Here is a 20773-nt window from a genome sequence, read left to right as displayed (position 1 = left end):
GAGGTGCTTTTTTTACCTGCTTAAAAAAACGCAGGAAAATACGCAGCGTAAAAAAACGCAGGGAAATACGCAATGTGTGAACGCAGCCTAATTTTGTTTTTTTATTCATTGACTTCTTTGCTCGGTCAGCGGTCCAGTGGGCGGTTCTAATCAACAATTTACCAATCACTGATTAGGGCAGCCCGGGGCACCTCTGAACCGAGAATAAACAGGGATTTAATTGAAAAAAAAAAAATCTCACACTGTAAGGACTATTTTCCCATAAAACTATATATCACTCTGCTCAGCATCTCCTTCTCTAGGACATGATGCTGACATGTCTGACTTTTTTTCTTTTTTTGAAGTGACATGTTCTCTTTAAAGGGAACCTGTCAGATCCGCCATGCCTTCCAACCCAGCAGCATTCACATGTGTATTACTAAATTCCCTGTCTAAAAAGCCCTTTATAATGTTATTCACTTTCATCCATGTTTTAAAAAAAGTATTTATAAGGTCTGTTTTTCTTATGCTAATTAGGCCTTTGACTAGTCAATGGGCCTTGGTTTCCCCAGACTAGTCGGCCCTCTTTGCATGTTATCTCACTTCTATGGGCGTGATAACCTGATTTGCAAGACTTGGCATCATCGCCAGTAGTCTTATGCCTATGTGCGGCTCTATTCGGCAGTGTCATTGAGCCTCTGAAGCCGGGTGTACGGTTCCCAGCTTCAGAGGCACACTGCGCATGACCGGAACTGCCGCAGATGGCTCGCGTACATGTTCTGCACTTTGGGTCATTCACAGTGCACCTCTGAAGCCGGGAAGCATACAGCATGCTGTTCCACATTGGTATACAGAACTGTTCTGTGTGCGCTTTGATGGAAACAGATGTATGACATCTTATCTCTTATCACGCTGAAACTAGCTCAGAACCATGTAATGGGTTGGGCCATTTTCACATGCCAGTATTTTTCATCAGTGTTTGTAAGGCTAAATAGGGAGTGGTTCCAATGAAGAAGACGTACAAATTAGTATGTGTTACTCTTCCTTTTGGCTAACAGGTGTTGATGGAAATGCTGGTAAAAATCCAAGTGTGAATGAGACCTAAATTTGTAAATGTTTGTTATGCCTTTAACACATTACAAAACCTCTATTTTCTTAGTATCCATACAATTATAGAAATCTGAGTGTAGCTGTATTTCATGCACCATTTATTTATTTTATTCTTTCAGGTCAACTGTTACCCACTGTCTTCAAGTCTCATTCCTGGGGAATCCTTCATACCCTGCTGGAAATGTTTAGTTACCGAATGCATCATATCCAGCCTCACTATCGAGTTCAGCTCCTGAGTCACCTCCATTCACTCGCTGGAGTTCCACAGACCAATCAGAATCAGCTGCACCTTTGGTCAGTACTCGTAATAAGGTTTAATGAAGTGATCTAGCACTTTAGAAAAGTGATGGCCTTTGTTTAGTAGCTGCTGTGCCAGATATAACAGCTCACTATAGCACACTCCAGTTTTAGTAAATGGGTAATCTGCTCCATAATAAAGCATAGCCATTGCTGGAAGGGAGGCATCGCTCAGCTGATCTTTTCTGGTGCTAAGACATAGACTAATCTAATATTGATGATATGAACTAAAGGATAGTTTAGTACTGGATGACACCGTCTACTTTCCTGAGATTTTAATTCTTCCTGTTCTTCCTCTTTACCGCATTAAGGACTGGCGTGGTAAATGTGCGGCAGCTGTGCCCAATCTCTGTAAGAAGCCGCTCAGAATCTGAGCCTGTTTCATTCACTTTGGATGCTGACTCCGTTACATAGCCATCATCTTACAGTAACTGATGCGATCGGAGCAAGCTCCAACTGCAAACGTTTAACTCCTTTTAGATGGCGCAAAGTTCAGATTTTTTTTTTTTTTTTTTCTGCTAAGATATTAAAAGAACTCCTCGTAACTTTGGCATTGCCGTAATCCTACTGACTTGAAAAATGATGTTACCAGGGAATATTTACAGCACAATCAATACTATTAACACAATACTCAAAAAAAGGAATTGCGGAATTGCACATTTTTTTTTTTTTTTACCACATTTTGGAATTTTTTTTTCCATTACATTATATGGTAAAATGAACGGGGTCATTCAAAATTACCCCAAGACAATTGTGAAATTGCACTTTTTTTTTTTTTGCAATTTCAACGCACTTGGAATTTTTTTCCTTCTTTCCATGATGAAATAAATGTCATTCAAAAGTACAACTCATCCTGCAAAAGGTAAACCATCAAACGACTGTCATCAAAAAAATGAAAGTCAATAAACTCTTGGTAGAAAGGGAGGAAAATCCAAGACCAAAAAAATGGCCAGTCCTAAGGTGTTAAAGAGTGGGAAACTGGTACAGTTCATGCCGCCTGCCAAATCCACATGCTGCATGAATACTGGCCTGGATGCATTAATGCAGCCAGGTATGTATTACTCTGAGCTCTGATTCATGCTGTTCATGATTTTGGCAGCCTGAATCAAGTGACAGGTTCCCTTTGTAGGGAACCTGTCACCAGAAATAATACTATTAACCTGCAGATATGTGGTTAATCTGCAGGTTAACAGCGTTGTTATGCTTCCCGGCATCTTCACGCAGCCGATTGCTGCGGGGAGAAAATTAACTTTATTCTCCCCGCCAGCCTTCAGTTTCAATCATGGAGTCTGGGGCTCCACAGGTTGTCATTGCTCTGAGAATACAGAGCAGCCACTGCAAGCTCGCCCCCAGTCCTGACGGACACCGGCTCTACATTGGGGGTGGCTCTCAGTTAGGCCCGGGTTGTGGTTACAGTGGCCGCTCTGTATTCTCAGAGCAATGACTGAACCAGCGCTGCCCCGTGACTGAAACTGAATGCAGGCGGAGAGAATAAAGTTAATTTTCTCCCCTCTGCAATCGGCTGCGTGCAGGCGCCGGGCAGCATAATAACGCTGTTAACCTGCAGGTTAACACTGTTGTTTCTGGTGACCGGTTCCCTTTTAAAAGGCATTTGGAGGGAAAGATCTATATATTCTTTCCATAAGTGCGGGAAATACTCTGTTGTTTTTGTACCTGTCACTTCTAGATAATACCTCCTCACTAGACTACCTGTTGTCACGTCTTCTCTTAATAGAGAATTATTTTGTTTTCAGATGTTCACATATACCAGCTTCTTTTAGCCCTGAATTCTCATGCAATGTTTGTCTTTCTGTCTCCAGTGTTGAGAGTACAGCTCTGAGATTGATCACCGCCTTGGGAAGTTCGGAGGTCCAGCCACAGTTTACTCGTTTCCTGAGTGACCCCAAAACCGTTCTATCAGCTGAATCGGAGGAGCTTAATCGAGCACTGATTTTGACTTTGGCGAGAGCCACTCATGTCACTGGTATGTTTCATTTCTTTTCAAAGCTTGGGAGAAGAAGAAAAAAGTAACCGTATTATTAAGCAACAGTTTTAGGAGTTTATTCATAATGTTGGTATTTTTAACTTTATTGACAACTTGGGATCTTTGATTTTAATAAGAACTGATCTATAATACATAGCCGCCACTAAACAGTGTGACAGCAGTGGTGTTAGTCCATACACTGATGGGTAGAGGTGTCAGACCACCACTGATCTGATAATATTGAGGATGTATTTTATTATCATACTAGTGGCGCAAACCCTAATTCTGCATTATAAATTGTAACCTGAGTATTGCATAACTTAGACTCTTGTTATTTAGAAAGGATAATGCTACAGTGCCCTATTGTATTGAGAACTGTATCAGCTATTGTGCTAAGGATCTGAATTAAATGACTGTTTCCTTAAAAACAGAGGTAAATAGAACATTTACGTTGTCCTTTGGCAAATTGTTCAGTTATTTAAAGTTCTTTTGCGACAAATTATAAAATTAACTTTTTCCTCATTTTTGCTTTTCAGTTTTGTTTCTAAAGCTAAAAAGGTTTTCAGAAAACCCCTTTTCACCCAGCTGCAGTTTGTTTAAAAACAAACTGTGCTTTACTCACCTTTCCCAGGTCCAGAACGGAGTCTCCACTGCTGCTGCCAGTGACAGCTATTGTCTGCAGCGCTGACGTTGCATCGACAGCGCTGAAGATAATTAGTGAACTCAGCAGCTGTTTCCAAGTTCACTGCAGGAGCTGCTAAACTCACTGATTGGCTGCAGTGGTGGAGACTCGGCACTGGACCTGGAGATGAGGGGGGAAAAAAAAGTGCATGTTTTTTCGTTAAAACAAACCACCTGGGGACAAGGTTTCTGATCAACTTAAATTGGGGACTTTGCTTTTCGATATTGATATAAAGTACAGAATTTCAGCACATGTGTTAATTTTTGCAAGTACAGCAGCTTCCCCCCCCCCCCCCCCTGATATTTTGTTGCTTTGCTAGATTTTTTCACAGGCTCTGAATCCATTCAAGGTACATGGTGCAAGGACATTCTGCAGACCATTATTAGCTTCACGCCACATAACTGGGCTTTGCACACTCTCAGCTGCTTTCCTGCTCCATTACAGGTAAATGTTTTCATGTATTACTAATGTCAGCCACAAAGTGTTCGTCTCATTTTTTTCTCTTTTTACTGTGATTTTTTTTTTTTTTTTTTGGGCAGTAAAATTAACCTTTCAATGACTAGTGTTTTGTTCCTAAATGACCTGTTTTTCTTTTGGGGGGGTTTAGCTATTGTGCATATGTAGGTGTTTAACAGCTGTAACTTTATTTCCGCCCCACCGTAAAGATTTACCCCACCCAAAATAAAGTATAAATGCAGCATAACTCTATATACTGTATAGAATTTGTTTGGGATGCCGCTTAAAATAAAATAATTTTTGGGTTTTTTTTTATAGGCCTTCTTCAAGCAGAACAATGTGCCTCAAGAAAGTCGTTTCAACCTCAAGAAAAATGTGGAAGAGGAGTATCGGAAGTGGAAGTCCATGACCAATGAAAATGATATCATCTCACACTTTTCCTTGCAAGGCTCCTCGCCTCTGTTCCTTTGTCTGCTTTGGAAAATGCTTCTAGAGACCGATCAGATCAATCAGATTGGATACAGGTAAGTAAAGTCTAGGTTTTGTGTTCATAAGAAAACCTACAATAATGAAGTGCTCAACCAATTCAATGCACAAGCAGTTTGGCGTTGTCTGAAAGAAAGCAGTCATGTTATACTATGAGTACGTGTTAATCTTATTTATTCCCATATGTCCTATGAGAACATACACATGCCCTTCTGCGCATCTATGTACCAGAGTGGATGCTGCTTGCAGAACCCATGAGTCCACGCATTGCATGGATAGCTGTTCTGTTGAATAGCCTTTACGAAACATATGCCTAGAATTTTCCTTGGGGTTTGGGAAGTTTTAATTTAAAATGAATACGTCCTGGATGGATGGATACAATTAAACAGCACAGTTCAATTATAGTTCGCCACACTTCCCGTTTTTCATATAGCCAAAGATCCTGGTTAACTGTATTCCGATCTTGTAGTGGCCACCAGATATATTCCAGCTGATTCGGCACATTTGTGTAAATAGAAAAATCCTCATTTATTAGTCGATCATATTAAAGTCTTATCCATAACTGTCTCTTTTCTAATGCCATCAGCGTTCTTAATCTTTGTCATAAATGTCAGATAAATCTTTTTACAATGCCAACAGACCACATGTGATAACGTCATTACAAACATGCTATAAAGCTTTTGTAAGTTTTCCTTTAGGTATTTTGATATCCAAATAAAACATCCACTTTGATTAAACCTTGGAATTGACCTAGAACAGGAACTCTACTTTTAAAGGGAATAATAACTTGGATTTGTATTTTTTTTGCCACCGGACATTAACCCCTTAACAACATTAGACGTACTAATACGCGTCTGTGCCCTGGGACTTAAGAGCCAGACCCGTATTAGTACGTCATGGCGATGGCGCGCGCACTCAGGCTGTGCGGGCGCGATCGCCGCCGGGTGCCAGCTGATAGTACCGGGTGTCAGCTGTGACAATGTGCAGGGAGCGGTCACGCACCGCTCCCAGCACATTAACCCCCGCGATGCTGCGATCGAAGTCGATCGCAGCATTGCGGAGACAAGGGGAGGTGATCGCAGATACTCACCTCCTCTTCCGGCTTCCAGCGCTGTCTGCCGTGGCTTCCAGGATGTTGCCATGACGACCCGATGTCGTCATGACAACATCCGGGTCACCAGACAGCAGGAAGATTTTTTGGACAAGCACAGTGCATCTCCAAACAATCTTCTCCCTGTCCAGCGCTGACAGCCTGCATGACACAGGGATGGTGCTGCATTCCTGTGCCATGCAGGCGATCAGAGAAAAAAAAAGTGAAAGTCCCATAGTGGGACAAAGTAATAAAGTATAAAAACGATCAGAAAGTGAAAAAAAATTGTAAAAAAAATAAAAAAAATCCACCAAAAATAAAAATATAATGTACCCATCAATAAATATTATTATAAAAAAAACAAAAAAAACCCCAATAAAAGTACACATATTTGGTATCGCCGCGTCCGGAACAACCTGACCTATAAAACTGTCCCACTAGTTAACCCCTTCAGTGAACACGGTAAAAAAATAAAAATAAAAAACAAAGCAAAAAACAATGCTTTATCATACCGCCAAACAAAAAATGGAATAACACACGATCAAAAAGACAAATATAAATAAAAATGGTACCGCTGAAAACGTCATCTCGTCCCACAAAAAACAAGCCGCCATACAGCTCCATCAGCCGAAAAATAAAAAAGTTATAGCTCTCAGTATAAAGCTATGCTAAAAAATAATTTTTTCTATAAAATTGCGTTTATTATGTAAAAGTGCAAAACATAGAAATACGATATAAATGTGGTACCGCTGTAAACGTACTGACCCGAAGAATAAAGCTACCTTATCAATTTTACCACACGTGGAACAGAATAAAAAAAACAAAAAAAAAAACAATTCCTGAATTGTTGGTTTTTGTTTATTCTGCCTCCCAAAAATCGGAATAGAAAGCGATCAAAAAATGTCACGTGCATGAAAATGGCACCAATAACAACGTCAACTCATCCCGCAAAAAAAAAGCCGTCAAATGACTGTCAGCCAAAATCTGGAAAAATTATAGCTCTCAAAATATGGCGATGCAAAAACTAGATTTTACAAAAAATGCGTCTTTTAGTGTGTGACAGCTGTCAGTCATAAAAACCCCATATGATTCTGGTATCACTGTAGTCTCACCGACCTGAAGAATAAGGTCGTCTAATCACTTAAACCGCATGAGGAACGGCGTAAAAAATAAACTCTCAGGTTAGGGTTGTGCTAGGGTTAGGGTTGTGCTAGGGTTAGGGTTGTGCTAGGGTTAGGGTTGTGCTAGGGTTAGGGTTGTGCTAGGGTTAGGGTTGTGCTAGGGTTAGGGCTGGGGTTGGGGTTGGGATTTTTTTCAAAAGTAAGAAAAAAATGATGACGATATGGCGACTAGTGTTGAGCGCAAGTGCTCGCTACTTGAGTTTGCATCGGGTGCTTTGGTATGCATTGAGTATCGTGGGTATTTGAGTGACATGCTCGAGTCTCCGCCCCATATGCTTCATGGCCCAAAAAACTTTGCGGGGATTGCCTGCCATGCACGAGCGATCCTCGCATGTTTTTTTTGGGTGTCTAATAACCATGAAACATGCGGGTCAGGGACTCGAGCATGTCACTCGAGCACACGCAGTACATGGTGCATACCTGAGTACCCAATGCAAACTCAAGTAGCGAGCACTTGCGCTCAAGAGTAATGACAACTTATTCAATATGATGACCTAATGTTATCAAATTCTGTGTCGTACCTCTGGGTTCAAAATGTTCACTATACACCTTAATAAAATCCTTGAGGGGTATAGTTTCCAAAATGGGGTCACTTGTGGGGGAGCTCCACGGTTTAGGCACATCACGGGCTCTCCAAACGCGACATGGTGTCCGCTAACAAATTGAATGGAAAATCGGCTCAAATTGTTAGCGGACGCCATGTTGCGTTTGGAGAGCCCCTGTGTGCCCAAACATTAGAGTGACCCCATTTTGAAAACTAGACCCCCCAAGGCACCTATCTAGATGCATAATGAGCACTTGGAACCCCCAGGTGCTTCACAAATTGATTCGTAAAAATGAAAATTTGTGAAGCACCTGGGGGTTCCAAGTGCTCACTATGCATCTAGATAGGTGCCTTGGGGGGGTCTAGTTTCCAAAATGTGGTCACTTGTGGGGGAGCTCCAATGTTTGGGCACACAGGGGCTCTCCAAACGCAACATGGCGTCCACTAATTATTCAAGCAAATTTTACAATCAAAAAGTCAAATGGCGCTCCTTCCCTTTCGAGCCCTGCCGTGCGCCCAAACAGTGTTTTTTCCCAAAATATTGGGTATCTGCGTGCCCAGGGGAAATTGCACAACAAGTTTTGGGGTCCATTTTTTCTTGTTACCCCTGTGAAAATAAAAAAAATTGGGTCTAAAGTAACATTTTTGTGAAAAAAAGTTAAATGTTCATTTTTTTCTTCCACATTCCAAAAATTCCTGTGAAGCACCTGAAGGGTTAATAAAGTTCTTGAATGTGGTTTTGAGCAAACAGTGGTTTTCCCCTCACATATGGGGTATCAGCGCGCTCAAGAGAAATTGCACAAAAATTTTGGGGTCCATTTTTTCCTGTTACTCCTGTAAAAATAAAAAAAAATTGGGTCTAAAGTAACATTTTTGTGAAAAGGGTTAATAAAGTTCTTGAATGTGGTTTTGAGCACCTTGAGGGGTGCAGTTTTTAGAATGGTGTCACTTTTGGGGTATTTTCTGTCATAAAGACCCCTCAAAGTGACTTCAAATATGATATGGTCCCTAAAAAAAAATGTTTTTGTAAATTTTGTTGGAAAAATGAGAAATCGCTGGTCAACTTTTAACCCTTATAGCTCCCTAACAACAAAAAAAAAATTTTGGTTCCAAAATTGTGCTGATGTAAAGTAGACATGTGGGAAATGATATTTATTAACTATTTTGTGTGACATATCTCTCTGATTTAAGGGCATAAAAATTAAAATTTTGAAAATTGCAAAATTTTCGCCAAATTTCCGTTTTTTTCACAAATAAACACAAGTGATATCGAAGAAATTTTACCACTATCATGAAGTACAATATGTCACGAAAAAACAGTCTTAGAATCAGGGGGATCCGTTGAAGCGTTCCAGAGTAATTACCTCATAAAGTGACAGTGGTCAGAATTGTAAAAATTGGCCTGGTCATTAACGTGCAAACCACCCTCGGGGGTTAAGGGGTTAAAAGGGGGGAACCTGTCATATCAAAAATACTATTAACTGCAGATATGGGGCTAAGCTGCAGGCTAATAGCGTTCTAAAGCTGGCTGGCCGCATCACTACAGGCTTAACTGCCGGGAGGAAATTTAACTTTATTCCTCCCGACAACCTTCAGCTTTCAGTCATAGAAGCGCAGCTTCAGTCACCAATAAACGCACGGTGAGTGGTGGCTGGAACCGCGCACCTGGCTGTGGCTGACATCCGGTTCAGCAGTGCATCAATTAAGAGCCAGCTGTCAGTCAGTGTCGGGGGCGCAGTGACTGGAAGCCGAAGGATGGGGTTAATCTGCAAGTTATTAGAACGCTAATAAGCTGCAGATTAAACCCGTATCTGCAGGTTAATAGCACCTTAACATCCTGTGTTCACCCCCCCTGTTCCTCGGCATCCAATCCCTGAAGCACTATCAAGGCATTTAATTTCACGCACATTTTAAACCAGAATATATTTGTTTTTCTTTCTTTATCGCTTCATTGAGATACACAGGACCATGGGTGTATGCTGTTGTCACTAGGAGGTTGACACTAGGCAAAAAAAGAAAAAAGCTCCTCCTCCGCAGTATACAGCCGCCTACAGGCACCAAGCTCACCAGTTTAAGCTTAGTGTCTGTAGGAGGTAGACCTGGATCCTACTGATCCAACCCTGTTGTGTTTTATTAATCCTTGTTCTTTATTTTTCAGATACAGCTCTTCAGGGTTAACAGGGAACACTGCGTCCCCTGCTATCCCCATTCTCAAGCGACCGAGAGAGCAGTGTGGCATTCCCCACATCGCCCACTCTCTGACCCGCTGGGCAGGACCTATCCCATGTTACCTTCGGGTGTCTCAGTGATTCTCGGTGGCCAGTCCTTGCCCATTCCCCACCCCAGCCCCCTCCTGGGAGGGAGACGGTGGTCACTACGGTGACCTTCCCCCTGATTCTGGGGTTGACACAGTCTCCTGCACTGTCCAGGACCGGTCAGTGCGGGAAGTAGGAAGAGCCAGGATCCCCTGTATCCACGGAGGACCTCCTGTGTCCATCCTCAGAGGAAAAGAGGAAGAAGAGCCATCGGGAAAGGTACAATCCCTCCATGCTGCCTCCTCAGCCCCAGGTCCCTCACATCTCAGCTATGGCACGAGCCCCGTAAATCCTGGGACAATAAGGGGGCATCACATTTCCCCGCTGACGCTCGCTTACAGCAGCGCTTGGCCACGCCCCCCTCTCCCTCACAGACATCGGGAAGCGAACCGGGGGCCTTGGACTCACAATAGCATGGCGTCCCCCACAGCCCCCCCTCCCCTCCCCCATTTCTCTGTCCTTTTTTTGCACGGCATTTCTGCCCGCGCTTTCTGTCGGTGGGGCGGTTCTGGGTGGGCGTTACTCTTTCGGCGGTTATACGCCCCTCCCGAAAACCGGCCAATCAGGACCGAGGAGCAATATGACTCTTCCGTCATGCCCACTTTTTTATCCCGGAGGCCTATCAGCGGCCGAGTTCTTAAGCCTGCCCCCATCCCTTCTGCCTATCGGAGCTTTAGCTCCCCTAGCTTGCTCAGGGCAGCACTCTCCGGCTCCGCCCCTCTACGCTGCTCTCGGTCTGGCTCCGGCAGCATCATTCTGTGACTGCCTCATCATCGCAGCCCTGCTCCTGTCTCCGCGGCTCCGGACTTTCCGACCGGGAATACGGAACCGTGCCCATTACAGACCGGGTAGGCCCTACTCTGCCACTTCCACACACCATAGGCTTCCCGTCCTCAGGTCAAGACGTTTCTACAAGGGGTGGCTCACCTGGGGTGCTGCCTTATCGCCCCCCGGTGGATCCATGGGACCTTAATATGGTCCTGAGCGTCCTCCAACAGCCCCCATTTGAACCCATTCAGGACATCTCAGCCTCTCTTCTCTCCTGGAAGGTGGCTTTTCTGGTGGCTGTTACCTCTATTAGGAGGGTTGCAGAGCTTGCAGCCCTCTCATGTCGGTCACCCTTTTCTGGTCCTCCTTCAAGACAAGGTAGTGCTCAGGCCAGTGCCTTCCTTTTTGCCAAAAGTAGTCTCCTCTTTCCACATCAATGAGGACATTGTTTTGCCTTCCTTCTGTCCGGCCCCAGTGCACCCTCGGGAGAAATCCCTGCACAAACTGGATCTGGTCAGAGCCTTACGTGTGTACCTTTCTAAAACTGCTTCCCTTCGGCGTTCGGATGCCCTGTTTGTCATTCCTGAGGGGCGTCGCAAGGGTCTCCCTGCTTCCAAGTCAACCATCGCCCGTTGGATACGTTCGACCATTTTCGAGGCATATCGCGTCTCAGACAAATCTCCCCCTCTGGGGGTAGGTAAGGGCTCACTCCACCCGGGCGGTGGGGCCTCTTGGGCTGTTCGCCATCAGGCTTCAGCTTCTCAGATCTGTAAGGCCGCAACATGGTCTTCACTCCACACCTTTTTAAGGTTTTTCAAGGTCTACACTTATTCTTCGGCTGATGCCAGTCTTGGACGGAAGGTTCTGCTGGCAGCGGTTGCCTGCAGTCAGACCTAATCTATGGCTACCTTTTTTTTGTTCTCCCACCCTAGGGACTGCTTGTGGACGTCCCATGGTCCTGTGTCCCCCAATGAAGCGATAAAGAGGGATTTTTGATACCGTAAAATCTCTTTCTTGGAGCCTTCATTGGGGGACACAGCACCCTCCCTGATTTTGGGCATAGGTACAGTTGGCCCTGTTGGGCATCTAATTTAGTTTTCACGGTTGTGCCCCGTTGTGCATTGCATAGTTAATTGTTTTAAGTTCCTCCTACTGCTTTAGCCACTAACTGGTGAGCTTGGTGCCTGTGTATACTGCGGAGGAGGAGCTTTTTCTTTTTTTGCCTAGTGTCAACTTCCTAGCGACAACAGCATACACCCATGGTCCTGTGTCCCCCAATGAAGGCTCCAAGAAAGAGAGAGATTTTAATGTGAGTACCAAAAATCCCTCTTTAACAGACTCCTCTAAATTTTGTTCACCGATCCTGATCTGTACAACAAAAAAAAATAAACGTATGTACCTATTAACATCCATAATAGCCCAGAACAGATCGGTAGGCTATAAAATGAGCATTCTGTCCCAAAACTGGGGCAAATCATTACTTGTGTCTCCAGCTGTACTATCTTTTTACTCCTTCTCTTCCTTGCTCTTTATTCCCCCCCACCCCTTTTTTCCTTATCCATTTTTTGGCCTGCTACTGGATGCTGAACTAAGACCATGTGCAGACCAGCAGTCGCTGCAATCCTTCAAATTGAAATCTGAGGTTTCAAAATCTAAAGTTTAACACTCTTCGTGATGGAATCAGATTCATGATTAGAACTAGTGGTCTTGGAGTTTTCATCAGTTTATTCCTTTTCCACTCATACAATTTATTGTGCTCCTAGTCTGTGACATCCCTTTGGTTTCTTTTCAATTTTAACCTGCATAATGATGGCTTCAGATTTTGCTACATTATGCCAAGTAGGTAAATTTCAGAATTTTTCAACTCTCCTAAGTAATGTCTGAATCCCAACAATTTCTTCTTTTAATATAGCCAATTTTTGCACTTATTGTAAAGTTCTAAACAATTTATTCCAGGAAACATTTGGCTAGAATGTCATTCTGTTTTAATGCTAGGAATGGTGGTGGACACTTTAAGTCCTCGTGGGACCATATTTCTTTCAATATATTCAAAGTGTTATGATTCCACCAGTGCCTTTCCAACTGGCTTAATGAAATGGGGCTTGATATTTTGTGGATAAATTCCACTACCGTCATTTAACACCTGTTCAAATCTCAGGCTGTGTCACTCCACGTTTATGGGGTTGTCCACTACTAGGACAACACCTTCTCAATCACTTTATTTCCTTAATATCTAATATATATAATCGTCTTATCCAGTCTCTGTCCTTCTGTCCAGGAATTCCCGTGTCGCTGATTGGTCTGGCCACGGCCAATCAGCGACGCAGGATTTCAGAAAAAGATGGCGGCCGTTAGCGGCTCATCTGACGCACGGAGGTCAGCGGCGATGCAGCTGGGAGATGACCGGCTGCTCGCAGCAGAAGGACCCCGACCGGCGACGCCGCTGAGCTCCATGCGGCTACCGTCGGGAGATCAACGGCTAGGGCCGCTGATGTCCCGACGGCAAGTGTGAAGGGAGGACCGGGGAGCGGCGCCGCCGGTCGGGACACTTCTGCTGCGAGCAGACGGTCATCTCCCGGCTGCTCGCAGCAGAAGGACCCCGACCGGCGACGCCGCTGACCTCCATGCGGCTACCGTCGGGAGATCAACGGCTAGGGCCGCTGATGTCCCGACGGCAAGTGTGAAGGGAGGACCGGGGAGCGGCGCCGCCGGTCGGGACACTTCTGCTGCGAGCAGACGGTCATCTCCCGGCTGCTCGCTGCAGAAGTGCCCGCACAGGCAGCGCCGGTCCTCACTAATACGATTCGCTGATTGGTCGCGGCTGCCACCAATCAGCGATATTGGCGCCAAATTTAAACCCTTCTTTGCTGATTTGTCGCGATACTTCTGCTGCGAGCAGACGGTCATCTCCCGCAGCGCCGCTCCCCGGTCCTCACTAATACGATTCACTGATTGGTCGCGGCTGCCGATAGTGCCGCCAAATTAAAACACCGCTTGGCTGATTGGTCGCGACCAGTCAGCAATATTGGCACCAAATTTAAACACACTCTCCGGTCTTCACTAACACAGTTCGCTGATTGGTCGCCGGCCGCGACCAATCAGCGATTTTGGCGCCAAATTTTAAACAACGCTCTGCTGATTGCGCCCGATCGGCCGCATACATATTCTAGAATACCCGATACGTTAGAATCGGGCCACTATCTAGTAAAATAATAACAGCTATACTCTCCTCCGGTGCAGGCTGCGTTCCAGCATGATCAGCACCTTCTCTCCTGGTACATAATGTAACGTGAGCCCTGCAGCAAATCCGCAGCCGCTTCTCTCTCACTTCCTTGGGACGTAGCTGACATTCAGGGGGGAGTCCGAGAGCAGCAACTCACTTCTTCCTTGGTGTCTGTTGCATCCGAAGGAAGGGAGTATGAAGCGTCTACTAATGATTAGTGTTTGTCTCCTTTCCACTAATGATGTCATGTAAACAGTGAAACATGTAGGGGGGGATTTATTTTAATAGTTCGCCCTGTTTTGCTTAAACTATGGCACCTGGGATGCCATTGATTTAGGAATAGCATCAAGTTTTGCTCAATATAAAGTGTCAAATTAGCAAACTGGGGGCAAAGCAATTTTAATTGGTGTGTGTATATATATATATATATATATATATATATATAATAAAAGTGAAGTTTTAGGTCCTGTTAGTGAGGGATATTTAGTGGGTGTTCTCCCCTTTTGGTATGTATTGTAGAATCCCTCCCAGGACTGTATGTACCCCACTGCTTGTTCTCCCATTTATGGCTGTAAGAATGCTGAGTGTTGGAAACTTGTCAGTTTATGGATATGCCTTTTCAATATGATTCAGAAATAAAGAAGTATTTTTATATTCTTTACTCAGATGTGCCAAATCTATTATTTTGTGAGATTTAATGACTCGGCTGAATTGTGTTTTTACAAATTGAAATGGTCTACTTCTGTGTTCTAGACACTTTCTTGTCCAAGTATGAATACTTACACAATATAGTTAATATTTATCTTGTCTATGTGTATACATATATTTAAATTGCAAAGAGAACTCTGGCACTCCATACATGAATATATAAGAAATATTATATCTAGACTGATGTCACTTTACAAAATAAAGGTTTTTTGTGCATAATTTGGCCAATTTATGTGTGCCCATCAACCATGACAAGGTCACATTCGTATGATGGGTAACTACGCTACGCTACCACTGGATATGCCACTCTTGGGCTGTAAGCCTGTATGGACAATGTCTCTGCTTGGGCTACATATATTTAGTTCTCAATGTGGGAAGCACGGCACTCCTAGTGGTCTGTGTACGGCTATGGCCTTCGTTAGACATACACTAAACAGCAAAGATAAATTGATGAACAAAAAAAAAGCGAATTCATAGGGCGTTTCTAAGACACAACCTGCGTATTTAAACTGATAGACACCCAGTATATATAGAAAACATTCTTTTTGTTTAAGTTCACCATATTTAATGTGATCATCCGAATATGATAAACATTCAGATCTAAAGTAGTCCATAACAATATGGATGATAAAAAGTGCCAGCAGGCAGTCCCTGGTCCTAGTTCTAATGTAAAGAGGAGTCAATGAAATGTATCTGTGATAATAGCTTGCTGATCACTCAGTACACTTTATCACTTAGTCTATGGAAATGTGATCACTTTCAAACTTAATGAGGATGCTGGATTTATTAAAGGATTTGTATGAACAGTGGCATGTCCACCCTTTTATGAACAAGTCTCATAGTAGCACGGTCTAGTACTGTTTTAGCATGGATCTCCATCCTTTACTTTTAACAAGAGTGTTTTTTCTGCAGAAGTGAACTCCGTTAACACAGCACTTGCGGTCACAAAGAGCATGGGATGGGCTTTTTCCGGGGGAAAAAAATATACACAGCCAAAACATAGCAATATTGGAACTTTCCAGTGTTGCTAATTGTGGTAACTGTACTATTTGACCACCTAACTCTGGAATCTTATGGCTTACCATTAATTCACAGCATACTTGGGCAGAGTACACAGGGAGAATAATAGTAATGGAGAGAGAGAGGGCTATTCTTAAGATGTTGAAAAGGACATCTACTGCATGTAAAGAACACAAGAAAAGCACAGTGGTTGAATACTTTGAGTTAGGGGCAGGTCTATGCATGCCCAGTGCCTCAATAAGTGTTTTTTGTTCCTTTTCCCCAGGGTTCTGGAGAGAATTGGTGCCAGAGCTCTCGTTGCTCATGTCCGCACATTCGCAGATTTTCTTGTTTATGAGTTCTCCACCTCAGCCGGCGGTCAGCAGCTTAATAAGTGTATTGAGATGCTGAATGACATGGTGTGGAAATACAACATTGTAACATTGGACAGACTGATACTGTGCTTGGTAATGTATTCTGATTCTTCACCTTTCTTTGTCTCCTCGGAGTTGCAGTGGATATTGATGAGGGCAGGGAAATCAAAGAGCTATAGATATGTATACATATATATTTTTTATTTTTTTCATCACAGGCCATGCGCAGCCATGAAGGAAATGAAGCCCAGGTGTGTTACTTTATAATTCAGCTGCTGCTTCTTAAACCAAATGACTTCAGAAACCGTGTGAGTGACTTTGTTAAGGAGAACTCCCCCGAGCACTGGCTTCAGAATGATTGGCATACCAAACATATGACTTACCATAAGGTAAGGGAAAGTTACAGCTTTACATCATACACAAATGTGTATCTGTCTCTATGCATAATGGAGTTTTCACCAATCCTTCAAATTTCTTGTGAGTTTCATAGACTCTACATCGGAGAAAAAGCTCTTCCAGTTACTACTAACAGGGAACTTCTACAGGGCCATAATAGAGCTGTGTTCTTTATGGGATAAAAAATGATCTAATTATTTATGATTTAAAGTAGAGCGCAGATTGAAGGTTAGATGGTCACTTTAGTTCCTTGATTAGTTTGAAAACCCAGTAAACACATGAACATGGAAAACATTGCATAGGTATTATTTACCAGAAAGGCTTTTTTTATCAGTGTGATATATAGCTGAGAATAAAAATACAACAGAGATAGGCAGGCGTTGTAAGGGCTTAGATCAGGGATGTCAAACTCCAAATATACAGAGGGCCAAAATTAAAAACTTGGACAAAGTCACGGGCCAACCTGGATGTTAAACAAATGTCTACAATTGAGGAAGTTTTTCCGTATCCTCAAATCTAACAATGAACCTCTTCATATGGAAACAAACTTAAAAGGGTTGTCCCACAAACAAAGTACATTTTAATTAATTGAAATTAAGAGTAAAATCACATGACCAGAGCATTGGGTATTTAGGTATTTCCTCGTGGGGAGGGGTGTACATAGAAATCATAGAAGTTCTAATTGCGGACCCCCCTTCCCCCCCCCCCCCAAAAAAAAAAAAACGGCAAAGTGTGTGTATGTATACGTATTTATCACATTTTCTTAATGGGTAGATTACTAATTTTTCAAATTCATTTTTTTTGTCTCCTAGAAATACCCAGAAAAGCTTTATTTTGAAGGCCTAGCAGAACAAGTCAATCCACCTGTCCAGATCCAGCCACAATACCTTCCAATCTACTTTGGAAATGTGTGCCTTCGTTTCTTGCCAGTGTTTGACATTGTCATTCACAGGTTTCTAGAGCTGCTTCCAGTTTCAAAGTCCCTGGAAACACTGCTTGATCATCTTGGAGGCCTGTACAAGTTCCATGGTTAGTGTTAGTATTTTATTCATTACCATACAAGCCTAGCTACACGCAAGTGTTTCAAGTTCCATTTTTCTGTTTTTTGGAAAGGAAACAAATCTGTCCCATGATGGGCGCTGATTTATATTGTGGTCTGTTTAGTTCCCATCTGGGTGTCCACTATTTCTAACTGAAAAATTAGTGCACTATGTGACGCTACGTAGACCTAGCCTGACCTTATGCACTACAACATAAAAGGTATTCTCAAGTTTGGAAGTAATTCACTATCAGAATAGGGGATAACTTCCTGATCACTGGGGGTCATACTACTGGGACCCCCACCGATCTTGAGAGCTGGGACTCTTTGCACATCAATTGAACTGATTGATCAAGCTCACTGCCACTTTATTCTTTTATTGGACTATTTGAGATGGTGAAGTGTTGCACTCGGCTGGACTTCGGCACTTCTATAAGAATAAATACAGCAGCAGTGCACATGATCGACCACTGCTTCATCTTGTTCTGTGGATTGGTGGGGGTCCGAGTAGTTGGACCCCCAGCGATTTGGGAAGTTATATATCCTGATTTAGGGGGGATAACTAGACTTGAGAATACCTCTTTAAAGGGAATCTGTTAAAAGAATCAACCCTACCAAGCCATCTATATTTGGCATACAGACCGTAGAAAGTCGAATACCAAACTAAGTTTTGTTATTTCTTTACTTTCTTTATCGCTTCATTGGGGGACACAGGACCATGGGTGTATGCTGTTGTCGCTAGGAGGTTGACACTAGGCAAAAAAAAGAAAAAGCTCCTCCTCCGCAGTATACACCCGCCTACAGGCACCAAACTCACCAGTTTAAGCTTAGTGTCTGTAGGAGGTAGACCTGGATCCTACTCATCCAACCCTGTTGTGTTTTATTAATCCTTGTTCTTTATTTTTCAGATACAGCTCTTCACGGTTAACAGGGAACACTGCGTCCCCTGTTATCTCCATTCTCAAGCGACCGAGAGAGCAGTGTGGCATTCCCCACATCGCCCACTCTCAGACCCGCTGGGCAGGACCTATCCCCTGTCACCACCAGGGGGTCTCAGGGTGATTCCCTGTGGCCAGTCCTTGCCTATTCCCCACCCCAGCCCCCTCCTCAGAGCGGCCTGGGAGGGAGACGGTGGTCACTGTGGTGACCTTCCCCCAGATTCTGGGGTCGACACGGTCTCCTGCACTGTCCAGCACCGGTCAGTGCAGGAAGGCGGAAGAGTCAGAATCCCCCTATCCACGGGGGGCCTACTGGGACCATCCTCAGAGGGGGAGAGGAAGAAGAGGTATCAGGAACTCAAACCAAGGTACAATCCCCCCCACTCCTGCTGCCTTACCGCTGCTGCCCCCCCCCAGGCCCAGAACACTAGATATGGACAACAACCGCTTACTTACACCAGCGCTTCCCTGGCCACGCCCCCTCTCCTCACGTCTTCATGTCGTCCCCTGCATCGTGGGCCAATCAGTGCCAAGGAGCATTGTGATGCGTCCGGCACTCCCACATTTCTCCCGGGGGACCTATCAGCGGCTGGTTTCCTAAGCCCTCCCCCATTCTTTCCACCTATCAGAGCCTCGGCTCTCCCAAGTCACTCAGGACAGCACGCTCTGCTCCTGCCCTGCCCCTTAACGCTGTTCTCTGTTCCTGGCTCTGCTTGCCAGCTTCAGCACCGCGGCTCCCTTCAGCTCAGCTCCGGAGTTTCCGACGGGTGATACTGGATTGTGGATATTCCTAGACTGGGTAGGCTCTGCCCTGGCACCGGCACACATCTTTCCTGCCCACAGGCTCCCTCCTCTGCAGTATTCCTGGTTAGGCACATATGCCCAAACCCAGGGAGTTTTCGGTCTGTCCCACTGACAGTCACATACTACGCCTGTGCTCTTTGCAGTACTAAGTGGCCCGTGGGTCTGACAACGGCTTTCTGCTCGACCTGCAAGCCTCCCACCATGCTGGATCCCCCGGCCGCCAAGGAAGAAGTAACTCTCCCTCCTCCGGAGTGGGCTGTTGCTATGTCCCAGTCTGTCTCTGACCTCACCAAGGTATCTCAAACTCTGGTTCAGGTCCTAGAACGCTTGCCTATACTATCCACGGCCACCAGTGCTCCGAACGTTCCCACGGATGATTCGCAGGCCCCCTTACCCCCTCCTCCCAAGGGCAGACTGAGAGCACTTTCTCAGAAACTGACTCACACAAGTTCATCTTCCAGCTCTCCAGACTCCAAAATGCTCCCTGCATCTCACACCTCTTCCCCAGAGGTCGCCCTTGGATCTGACTCTTCGTCAGATTCTGAATCTGGATCCGACACGGACCAATATTCTAAAATCCAGGACATGGTTGACAGCCTTATATTGGCCGTCAATCAGACCCTGCATGTTAAAGAGGACAAGAGCCCTTCTCAGGACTACTCCTTTTCCTTCAAGAGAATTAAGCGCCCGGCTCGCACTTTTTCTAATCATTCAGAATTTGACTGTGTCTTTCAGAAACACTGGGAGCATCCAGAAAAGCTCTTCACTGGAAAGAAACAGTTAGACATGCTATACCCGTTTAATCACGATCTTGTCAGTAAATGGACGGAGTCTCCATCTGTGGATCCTCCTGTCTCTCGTCTCTCGGCCAAGACTGTGCTGTCTCTTCCAGGCGGTTCCTCCCTCAAGGACACTACGGATAGACAGGTTGAGGCCTTGGCTAAGTCAGCCTTTGAGGCTGCTGGCACCTCCCTGTGTCCTTCCTTCGCCTCAACTTGGGTATCAAAGGCAGTCTCCGCATGGGCCAAACAGCTTAGGCAGGGCATCCTAACGGGGGCTTCCCCGGACGATCTGGCTGACCTAGCTTATCAGATCGCCCACGCAGGAAAATATCTGCTCACGGCGTCCCTTGACGCCGCTGCCTGTTCAGCCCGCGTCTCTAGCAATATCATTGCTATACGTAGAATTCTTTGGCTGAAGTCTTGGAACGCTGACCCGGCCTCCAAAAGATCACTAACAAATCTCCCTTTTCAAGGCTCCAGGCTCTTTGGGTCTAAGTTAGACCAGATCATTTCTGATGCCACTGGGGGTAAGAGCACCTCCCTTCCCCAGCCGATACCTAAACGCCCCTTTTCTAGGAGACGTTCCCTTCAGTTCCGGTCCTTTCGTCATTTCGCTCA

The 20773-nt window shown here is 44.6% G+C and overlaps 1 protein-coding gene across 3 annotated transcripts in view; it reads left to right on the top strand.

Annotated features, from left to right (window-relative positions):
* MED23 (mediator complex subunit 23) overlaps positions 1 to 20773 on the top strand; it is a 111691-nt gene that overhangs the window by 52171 nt on the left and 38747 nt on the right. For all 3 annotated transcript variants that reach the window (XM_073671255.1, XM_073671253.1, XM_073671254.1), the window contains 7 exons: positions 1209 to 1383; positions 3207 to 3370; positions 4372 to 4496; positions 4827 to 5032; positions 16109 to 16289; positions 16415 to 16585; positions 17405 to 17621. In XM_073671255.1, coding sequence (XP_073527356.1) covers positions 1209 to 1383; positions 3207 to 3370; positions 4372 to 4496; positions 4827 to 5032; positions 16109 to 16289; positions 16415 to 16585; positions 17405 to 17621 — 1239 coding nt within the window. The remainder of the gene's footprint in view (positions 1 to 1208; positions 1384 to 3206; positions 3371 to 4371; positions 4497 to 4826; positions 5033 to 16108; positions 16290 to 16414; positions 16586 to 17404; positions 17622 to 20773) is intronic.

Source organism: Phyllobates terribilis, unplaced genomic scaffold (assembly GCF_046119375.1).
Source record: "Phyllobates terribilis strain yellow unplaced genomic scaffold, ASM4611937v1 Scaffold_3__8_contigs__length_932513732, whole genome shotgun sequence".
Classification (NCBI taxonomy): domain Eukaryota; kingdom Metazoa; phylum Chordata; class Amphibia; order Anura; family Dendrobatidae; genus Phyllobates; species Phyllobates terribilis.
This window is presented reverse-complemented; position numbering and strand designations above follow the sequence as displayed.